Below are 11,317 nucleotides of genomic sequence, written 5' to 3' on the forward strand. Positions count from 1 at the left end.
GAAGATTAGAGTGGTGCTGGAAAAGCACTGCAGGTCAGGCAGCATCCGAGGAGCAGGAAAATAGAGGTTTCGGGCAGGAATGAGGCTGGAAGCCTCAGGGGTGGAAAGACAAATGGGGAGGGGGTTGGGCTGGGGCGTAGGTAGCTGAGAGTGCAATAGGTGGATGGAGGAAAGGGTCAAGGTGATAGGTCAGAGAGGAGGGTGGAGCAGATAGGTGGGAAGGAAGATGGACATGTGTGACAAGTCATGAGGGCGCTGCTGAGCTGGAAGGTTGGAACTGGGGTAAGGTGGGGGGAGGGGAAATGAGGAAACTGGTGAAGTCCACGTTGATGCCCTACAGTTGAAACGTTCCAAGGCGGAAGGTGAGGCATTCAGTGAATCAGTGAAGCCAGGTGGTCAGCCTGAATTCTTTGCCTGAGTTGCCCAAACAATCGTCTCACCTCACCTCCTGCTTTCCCCCTACCTCCCCACCCTTTCTCCTCTTTCTTCGCCCCTTCCACATCTCAGATCACCTTGCAGTCCAGGTCCCTTGGTCAAGTTATTGTGTCGTTATCGTTCTCACACGGTTCTCTCTCTCTCGCACCCATAGAAGTGCCATGTAATGTTGTGCTAACCTCTTTGAACTTTGATGAGCAGTTGAATCGCAGTGATGTGTAGCTGATTGTGATGTTTGTGTGACCTTCAACCTCTGCCAGGTAATCAGCCCCAACAGCCGTCAAACGCCTACAGTCATCCACCCCATTACTGAACACGGGAGAGAACAACTGAGCAGGCAGTCCCTGGAGAACAACAGAAACCGAGCAAGCTCCCTGTGGGGGCTTCAATCATTGTTCATGCCCACACTCTTCCCCCTCTTGCTATTTCTTTTTCTTCATCATTATTCCAACACATGCTTTCCTCCCCCCGTGATGTAGCTGATGTGAAAAATAATGTAAAGTGAGAGTAGATTATTTTATTTAAAAGAAAAAGAAATTGAAGTTTTACAATGAGACATGTTTCTTGGATCTTGTAGGTCCTGTAAAAACGAAGCTGCTGGATTTTTTTTTTGTTTTGTTTTTGCTAAAAGTCAATTTTGGCGCTTTTAGCTAATCTACAACAATGGAATGTTCTAGATACAAATGGAATTTATTTATTTGTTAGCGAGGACACCCTAACAATGCACTGGACCAAAATAATGGTTTATATGAATGAATTTGACTACGATGAAATCGGCTGTCTACAGAACTGTGGCCGCAGATGCTTTTCACGTTTAAGTGGCTTATATTCTTTTGAGCCTCCTGAGGACCAGACAAAGCTGTTCATTTAAACTGTCAATTTTGCCTAGATTTGTAATTTTACATGAGCACTTTTTAAGAAGAAGAAAATAAGTTTGTTAAATAATAAAACTATTTTTCCCCAACGACGATGATGACGGTGATACTATTGTATGGTACCTCTGAGCAGCTCTGTTGTGTATGGTTTGAGTTTGGTATTTATATGTTACATTCGGACCTGACGAGCTACGTGAAGGATGAAGATGATGGTTGCAACTTGAATCTAATAAATCAACAATTAACATCGGAGCAAGTGGTTTCCTGTCCTGTGATTGGCCCATTTGTTCTCTGCTGGTTTGGGATGGCTTCCATGTGTGAACCTGTGACACTGTGGTTTGTGCCTGAGTTAGGGTAAGCACATCAGCATTGAAGCTTTCTTTTATTCACTTGTCGGACACAAGTATTGTTGACTGGGCTGGCGTTTAGATTTAGATTTTAATGTCACATCTACTGAAGTACAGGAGTACAGTGAAAAGTGTACAATGTCGCCAAACACAGCGCCATCATAGGTACCATGCTAAATAGGTTCAAGGTAGTAAAAGAAACAAAGTTAAGCATTACCTTCACAGAGTGAGTAGAAAAATAAGGTAATAGTTAACATTAAAGCCCTTGTTAATATAAACCAGAAAAAAATAAAGGAATATAGTTAAAAGTTCAGCAATCTTTGACGAGTCATACAGATGTACAGCACAGAAATAGACCCTTTGGTCCAACTCATCCATGCCGATCAGATATCCTAACCTAATCTTGTCTCATTTTGCCAGCACTTAGCCCATATCCCTCTAAACCTTTCCTATTCCTGTACCCGTCCATATGCCTTTTAAATGCTGTAATTATACCAGCCTCGACCACTTCCTCTGGCAGCTCATTCCATATACGCATTCTATGTACTGCATGGAAAAAGTTGCCCCGTAGGTCCTTTTTAAATCTTTTCATCTCTCACCCTAAACCTATGCCCTCTAGTTCTGGACTCCCCCATCCCAGGGAAAAGACCTTGTCTGTTTACCCTATCCATGCCACTCCTCTTTGCTCACTCTCCAGGAGACCCAGCTGCCTGTTCTCACCGCCAATACTGGGGTCCTCCCTCACAGCTCACTCTTCCCGCATTGGGCCCTGATGTCATTGCTTACACTGCTGTCTCCGAAACATGCCCGGGCAGGACCCACTCACACGCTGAGAGATCATCTCTCTTTAGTTGCCTTTGAGAAGGTGGTGGGCTACCTTCAAGAACCATTGCAGTCTATGTGCATGGGGGAGGGAACTCCAGAATTTTGACTCCGCAACAATGAAGGAATAGTGATATGTTTCCACGTCAAGATGGAGAGTGGTTTGGTGAGGAACTTACAGGTGGTAGTGTTCCCACATATCTGCTGCCCTCGTCCTTTCAGATGGAAGTGGTTGTGAGATTGAAATGTGCTGTTTGAAGATCTTTGGTGAATTTTCTAATGAAACAGGCATGCTTTGCCTTGGATGGTGTCCAGTCCTTTGAGGAGTTACATCCATCAAAGTAAATGGAGAGTATTCTGTCATGCACCTGTCTTGAGCCTTATAGATGGTGGACAGGCTTTGAAAAGTTCTCTTCCATCTGATTTCTGGGTCTATCATAGACTACTTGATAGAAGTTAATTGTTACCCTCTTTGATTTTAATCAACCCTTTTGGACACATTATGACACGCATTCATGGACATCACATCCTGAGGGAGAGAAATGCTCCCAATGTTCTCAAGACCTCGTCAATCACTATAATCAATGAACAACTCAGTTACTCTATTATATAGAAAGTGATTTTAATCTGCATTGATAAATCTTTTCACAGCAATCTCTATATGAAGAAAGTAAGAATGAAATACTTGAAGTGATTCAACAAAGTCTTAAATAATGCCCTGTATTTTGTATTAATTCCCTGCCATTTTCTTTCCACTTTACATGTCTGAAATGGAAAACCCCGAGAGTTTCCTGTGATTTTTAGAATGGATTGTTTTTGAAACACAGTGATTGTGATGTGGATAAATACTGCAACCATTCAGCGCTAGAGACCTCCTAAAGACAGAAATGAAAAAAACAATTATTTTGATGAAAAACACACTTGCATTTCTGAGGCACCTGTCCTGTCCTGAGGATGTGCCAGAATGCTTTGCAATCCTAGAATCTCTACTATGCACAAAAGAGGCCATCTGATCCATTGAATCTTCACTGACCCTCTGAAGATCAGTGGGTCTTCAGCACCCAACCCCTACCCTATCCCCATAACCCTGCATTTACCATGGTTAATCCAGCTAGATCACACTAGGGGCAATTTAGCATGGCCAATCCACCTAGCCTGCACATCTTGGGACTGTGGGAGGAAACCGAAGCACCTAGAGAGAACCCACATGGACACGGGGAGAATGTGCAAATTCCCAAGTCACCCGAAGTTGGAATCAAACACCAGTCCCTAGCAATGTGAGACAGCAGTGCTAACCACTGTGTCACCATGCCACCTAGTCAGACCAGGTAAGGATGGTAGATTTCTTTCCTTAAATGATATTAGACACCAAATAAGTCTTTGTAAGAACCACTGAGAGTAGTTTTCAATTCCAAAATTTTATTAACTTAATTTTTATTTACTTTCTCTTAACTCTTACCAGTTCTCCAGGTGAGATTTGAACCTGTGTTCCCAGATCATTAACCCCTTGGGATTACTTGTCCAATGCCACCACCATTACCACCCACCTGTAAATCAGTGGAGTATTTCTGAATTGTCACCTTCGTGGTGATACAGGAATATGAAGCAGCCAGATTTGACTCAGTAACTTTCCTCGACCAGATCATTGGTTTACTTGTTGAATGAGAAATACATTTTCAAAAGATGTCCAGGAGAACTTTCTGCTCTTCACTTAATGCCATGAGCTATCTCAAGTTTCAACTTGTAATTTCAATTGAAAATGCAGCAGTGCGTTTTGTTTTATTTGGTCACGTGATGAGTGCATCTCATCTCTGCCCGCATTTATTTCCATCCATAATTGCACACAGGGCAGTAATAAGTCAACCACATAGTTGTGAGTCTGGAGTCACATGGAGGCCAGCCAGGTAAGGTTGATAGATTTCCTTCCCCAAAGGGCCTTAGTGAACCAGGGAGATTTCTACCACAGTCATCAGGATCGCCCGTAGGCTAACTTATTCCAGATTGATATTGAATTTAAATTGGACCATCTTTCATGGTGGGATGTCAATCCATTGTCTCCAGAACCTGGGATTCTGGATTAGTGGTCCAAAAATATTGCCACTACTCCGCTACCTTCCCTACTGAGCAATTAGTGCCAGTACTGTCTAAATGGTTGACCTTTGGAACCCAACAAGTAGCATGTTGTTTATAAAGCAAATTCTGGGAATACACATCATAAAACTCTCGAGTAACTAGTTAACATTTTGATGGAAAAATCCTGGTCTGAACTGAAAAGGATATTTTGGAAAGTTGACCAGAATTAAAAGCAAAGTGGAGGTTAACAGCTACCATTGTGTATAATGTTGTATGGTTAGTATATGCATTGGTAATGAAAGGTGTGCTCAGTTACTATTGATTGCAATCAATAGCTAAAATGACAAGTGCTTCTCAACATTATTGAAAACCATTGAAAAGTCAAAGGTTTAGCATGATGTAGTGTTTCATGTGATTTCTAGTATTGTAGATGACTTCAACAAACCCACAGTGCCCAATGCATGGACAAACAAGGTCAACAAGCACATATGAGCACTACCTTTTTCACTGATGGGTTTATATCCTGGAGCACCTCTCTTAACAGCACTGAGAGGACTGCAGCAGTTCAAAAGTACAGCTCACCATCCCCTCCTTGTAGGCACTGAATGCTAAGCTCGCCAGTGACACTCCGAATCCATGAACAATTTTTTTATAATAAACCTAATCATTTTCTGTCATAAATGTTTAAGTGAAAGTGACATTTGTTTATGACTTATGAAAGTAAAACCCATTAATATGCAATAATGCCAGCCCCTGATATTTCCAGCATGCCACCTGTTAATGGTAAGGAGGGGAAGCAAATTCCAAATGGATTGAAGGGATGGGGGACGTTTATCAGCTGCAACCCAGTGTAACTCTGCAGTTGAGAGTTTGCCTGAAAGGAAATTAATGTCAAGGAAATGTGTAAAATGGGCAGCTTGTCTGATAGCACCAATTTTGTACCTGGGCAAGCTGGCTGAGATGTTACAATGAATAATGTGGGTCATGGTGTGTTCAGACACAAAACTTCTCCATGTACAACACAGACTCACTTTTTTTTCTCATGGTAAATGATATCCTTGATGTGTTAGCTGCCACGCAACATGAACTAGCATGAGAACTAACTATGTAATCAATGTGGTATATCCCAGTGTTGGAGCTGCAAAGTAATTGCTGCATCCTTTTCTCCTGTCCTATAATTCATGTAGACATTGTTAGTGCAAAAAAAAGACCAAATGCCTCGACAGAAGCAATGGAATGTACATGCCATCCAAGTTTTTGTCCAATGTGAGAAAGTTTCCATGGTTCTCTGGAGGACATCATAAGGTGCGCAAAAAGAAGCAGCGTTCCCAACTTTTGTTCCTGGGTCTGGTGTGCACAGATGGGAGAAATCCCAGCTCCATGAAAGTAACTTTTAAATATGGATGTCACGGTTCCTGTTTTTTGGGTTGGGAGTCTAGCCGGACAACTCGGGAAGCACAGAGGAGGCTGCATGTTCCGGAGAAAGGCTGGATGGGAGGTGTATCCGGGGGTTCTAGAACAGTGGTCTGTGATTTCAAAGAAACACTCATCCTCTCACCTCATTTTCCATGCGCCCACTGATGTGGGCGCATGTATGTCCTGCACCCAGTCCCAAGGACCCCGTACTCTACCCTGACTCATTTACCTCGCTTGATACCCTCTCTCATATTCCATGTGTTAATGGATGCCCTTCTAGTTAACTCCTTACCGAGCATCCGTTTTCTATCCTATCCACGCCAACTTACTTAACATCCATGCTGCACATGCTTAGGTTGGCGTGACATAAAATAATTTTGTGTCTCTTGATGTCACTATTGAATCAAACTCTGGTACAAAAAGTATTCAATACATTGAAACTCCTTCAACTAATCCCTTCTGGAAACAATAATTTCACTAAAATGCTTAATTCATTATGTGAACAAGAATTTCTTTTATTCGTTTTGGGGGGTGGGGAGCTGGCTGGCCAGTATTTATTGCCCATGAACTGAGTGGCCTGCTAAGCCATTTTAGGGCATAGCTGAGAATAAACCACATTGGCTGTTGGTCTGGAGTCACATTTAGGCCAGACCAGGTAAAGAAGGCAGATTTCCTTTCCTGAAGGACATTAGTGAGCCAGAGGGTTTACGGTTATCAGAAGATTCCTAATGCCAGATGTTTTAGAAATTGAATTTAAGTCCACCATTTGCTGTGACAGGATTGGAGCCTGTATCACCAAGACATTAGCTGAGTTTCTGGCTTAATATTCCACCATTAATACCACTAGATCATTCCCTCCCCTCCTATTCCATGAGCAATTGGACATGTCCATCAAAATGCTTAATTATTAGGCCCCCTGTTGTGAAAATGATAGTTTTTGAAATGAATATGGAGCACAAATCCTATCATGGCTGGGATAGCTGATTGTACTACACACGCTTTGGACAGTTCCATGGTAGGTTTAATAATGCCAACTTAGTGGGAAATCTCATTATAAAGAAAGAGCTGGTATAAAATTATTGGAAGAAATAAATCTAAAACCTCCAGTCTAGATGAAACACCTCCCTGGATCTTGAAGTTAGCAGCTGATGAAACTGCTCCAATATTGACATAGCTCTTTCAAGAGTCATTCAACACTGGCTACATACCAGACTAATGAAGGAAGCTGATGTTGGTAATCTGCAGACTGGTATTTCTCACCAGCTTCATTTGTAAACTATGAGAACATATGAATCATACTCATGTAATGAAGAGCTTGGAAGCCCATGACATCCTGGTAAGTCGTTAGCATGACTTTCATCCAAGATCTACCGACACAGCTTTTGCAGACTGTCAATGACCTAACTTCAAGCCTAGACAAAGTTGAAACTGCTGTCAAGGCACTTTCTCAAGAGCCTTTGACAAACTCCCTCATGAAAAGCTCTTCACAGAGCTTCTGCAGGATCAAGTACACATAGTTAGACTGCGTCTGGCATTTCCTCACCAACAGAAGACAAGGAGTAGTGTGTAATGGGGAACCATCCTCTCCTAGACATATCCTACTTAAAATGCCTCAGGGAATTGTGTTGGGCTTTCATTCTTTTTGACAAGCATAAATGACCTTCCCAATTGGTTTCACCTTTTGAAAAAAGAAACAGGGTATGTCAATTTGCAGATGATTGTCTGGCTTATGTATTAAGGAATGATCAAACAACATATCAGTTAATTCCAAGATGCACAGCTGGAATTACAAAAGAAAAATTGGCAGGACCGATCTGGGATGGCATTCGATGCTGTAAAATGCTATTAAAATGCATTGCCAACAAAAAAGAATCTGTCAACAGAGAGCTTTAAGTTCTGTAATCCAACTGCTAGACACATAATCATACTGAGCTGCATCCTAAAACCAACTTTTAATGAGGATTCCATATTCTTCAGTGAACTGAAGAATATGAATTTCTGAAGATATATTTTTGGGATTTAAACAAAACATCTCGCTAGTTTAGCTTCCCACCTATAGGTTTGACATTTCTGGATCATATAGGTTACATATAGAACCTTACACAGTGAGGCAGACAACATTAAAGTGATCCAACGTTGTGCTGTATGACTCTGCACCACTCTGGATGGGAAGTACACCCGTGTCACCCCTTGGATCAAAGTTTAGGAATAGGAATCACTACAGCAAAGGAGAGGGAAGAATAAACTGACTGCTCTCTATAAAACCTGGAATGGACGAATGGGAATTGTCAAAAACAAGTACGCATTGCCCTCCAGTTTTGACAAAACTCAGTGTAGCCATGTATACAAACTACAAAGACCGCATGTTTCCAACACACTATATCAACAGCCTTTCTTATCAAGGGCAATCCTGCTATGGAACTCGTTGCTAAAGCAAATTGCCACAGTCAGTAATTTGAAGTCTTCAAGACCCATCCTTAATTATTTCCATATGAAGGTTTTCTCATGATTTTAGCCTGAGATGCCATCATATTGGAAGTAGAAACCAAAGATTAACTGTGCAATGGCAGGTTTATTGTCTCTCTTCAATGTGGGGGACTAGCATTTCTCACCTCATCATTGGCCAGAGAAGAGTGCCCTTCAATTAACAAGGTGCTGCCCTGAGATTTGGGCCCCGTGTTGCGTAAATACAGTTGATGGTTGTGGAACATTCTGCCTTGATGTTAATAACTCCATGGCTAGTGTTTTAAATGAGATGTAGACTGGACCAGGTTGAGTGCTGGTTCACTGCTGGATGCACGACAGAGCAGTCCAGCAGACACCTCAGGCTACCTTTAACCTTTACAAGTGGGGCAGTATGGTGGCTCAGTGGTCAGCACTGCTGCCTCACAGCGCCAGGGACCCGGCTTCGATTCCAGTCTCAGGCGACTGTCTGTGTGGAGTTCTCCTCGTGTCGGCTTGGGTTTCTTTCCATCATCCAAAGATGTGCAGGTTGGGTGGATTGGCCATGCTAAATTGCCCCAGAGTGTCCAGGGATGTGCAGGCTAGGTGGGTTAGCCATGGGAAATGCACGGTTACAAGGATAGGGTCGGGGGTGCAGGTCTCAGTGGGATGCACCTTAGAGGGTCAGTGCAGATTCGATGAACTAAATGGCTTGCTTCCGCACTGTAGGGATTCCATGCATCAAAACAGTATTGCTGTGCAGCCTCTACTAGCAGGATATCTGCTGCAGCTGCTGCTGAGGTTCTCAGTAGTGCTGTATGCTGTTATAGCAGCAAGGTACTGCAGTGCTTGAAATCTGAAATAAAAATGGAAAGTGCTAGGGAAATTCAGCCAGTCTGGTGACATGATGTGGAGGTGGCAGTGTTGGACTGGGGTGGGCAAAGTTAAAAGTCACAGAACACCAGGTTATCGTCCAAGAGGTTTATTTGGAAGTACTAGCTTTCGGAGCGTTGCTCCTTTGTCAGGTAGCTAGGAGCAGCGCTCTGAAAGTTTGTACTTCGAAATAAACCTCTTGGACGATAACCTGGTGTTGTGTGGCTTTTAATATCTGTGGAGACAGAGAAACAGAGTTAGCATCCTGAGTTCAGCACAAACAATTTCAGAAATCCCTTCTGTTGTCTTTCTTCTGTTCACGAGTGTAGTTCACCAGGTGTTTCAGTCAATGAGATGTTCATCAGTTTATTGACCGAGACCCATCTCTGTATGGTTTCAAAACAGATTATCCCTTGAACAGCAAAGGAAAAACTGATGATTGACTTAAAACTGCAAAAAGAAATTATGTGACGGAAAATAGATCGATTGTGATCCAATGTTTGGAGGAACTTCTATAGAAATTTGGCTGTCAGGTCCTCCTTACAATTCCTATGTTAAAGATAAAAATGATGAGAGACTTAACAAACAAATCAATATATAATTTCAGTTACATCACACTGTAAACTTTTGCTATAAATTCTGTGTCTTATGATCTTATACTCTCCAACCACCCAATGAAGGAGCAGCACTCCAAACGTTAGTGTTTCCAAATAAATCTGTTGGACTATAACCTAGTGTTGTGTGAATTAAAAAAAACAATATTTGTGTAGAACCTGCATGGAAATCACTTTTCAATACCAGAGGCCAGGTATTTTATATATATATATTTAATTTATTTAGACATGTTATGACACACCTCTTGAACCTATGATTTGGAGACGCCGGTGTTGGACTGGGGTGTACAAAGTTAAAAATCACACAACACCAGGTTATAGTCCAACAGGTTTAATTGGAAGCACACTAGCTTTCGGAGCGACGCTCCTTCATCAGGTGGTTGTGGAGGACACAATTGTAAGGCACAGAATTTATAGCAAAAGTTTACAGTGTGATGTAACTGAAATTATACATTGAAAAGTACCTTGATTGTTTGTGGAATCTTTCATCTGTTCGAATACCATGATAGTTTCATTTCTTTCATATGTAAATCACAAAATGTTTTTTTAAAAGTTGCATTCTCAGGTTAACTGTAACAATTGGTGTTACAGTTATATCCCACCGTGTCAACTCACATCCCACTGTGTCAACTCACATCCCACCGTGCAAGCTCACATCCCACTATGCGTTCTCAGGTTAACTGTAACAATTAGTGTTAGCTAGACAATATGTTGAAGGTGTTAGCCCCCTGTGTTCTCTGTCTGTGAATTTGTACTTGCAGTTATATTGTACTTTGCTCAAAAACTGCATGCATTTATGTAAGACTCTGTTATCGCACTTTTTAGTTTAGAATCAGTCAAAACATTATGGCACAGACAGAGAACACAGGGGGCTAACACCTTCAACATATTGTCTAGCTAACATCAATTGTTACAGTTAACCTGAGAATGCAACTTTTAAAAAATGTTTTGTGATTTACACATGAAAGGAGTGAAACTATCATGGTACTCAAACAGATGAAAGACTCAACAGGCAATAAAGGTATTTTTCAATGTATAATTTCAGTTACATCACACTGTAAACTTTTGCTATAAATTCTGTGCCTTACAATTGTGTCTTCCACAACCACCTGATGAAGGAGCGACACTCTGAAAGCTAGTGCTTCCAATTAAACCTGTTGGACTATAACCTGGTGTTGTGTGATTTTTAACTCTTCAACCTAGGTTTTCATGACCAAGTTTATGCTGGGCACAAAACTGCCTCATGAGGTATCACACTCCATGGCCCTGTGCTGAAATTATTCCACAATCTTTTCTCGTCAAACAAATCTCGATACAGAATTGGCTGCAAGACACGTGGCATGGTTGATCTCAAGTACTTCATGCTGGCGAGTTTAATTTCGAGAGCTACTTTTAATGTGGCGAGAGATGCTGCTGCATT

The 11,317-nt window shown here is 41.8% G+C and overlaps 1 protein-coding gene across 3 annotated transcripts in view; it reads left to right on the forward strand.

Moving 5' to 3' along the window:
- The window catches only part of LOC140478741 (mediator of RNA polymerase II transcription subunit 12-like protein), a 609,926-nt gene extending 608,361 nt beyond the window's left edge, over window positions 1-1,565 (forward strand). For all 3 annotated transcript variants that reach the window (XM_072572053.1, XM_072572054.1, XM_072572055.1), the window contains one exon: window positions 696-1,565. In XM_072572053.1, the coding sequence (XP_072428154.1) occupies window positions 696-748 (53 nt within the window). In that variant the 3' untranslated portion in view covers window positions 749-1,565. The remainder of the gene's footprint in view (window positions 1-695) is intronic.
- The last annotated feature ends 9,752 nt before the right edge of the window (window positions 1,566-11,317 follow it).

The sequence above is a fragment of the Chiloscyllium punctatum genome, chromosome 6, assembly GCF_047496795.1.
Source record: "Chiloscyllium punctatum isolate Juve2018m chromosome 6, sChiPun1.3, whole genome shotgun sequence".
NCBI classification, from domain to species: Eukaryota; Metazoa; Chordata; class Chondrichthyes; order Orectolobiformes; family Hemiscylliidae; genus Chiloscyllium; species Chiloscyllium punctatum.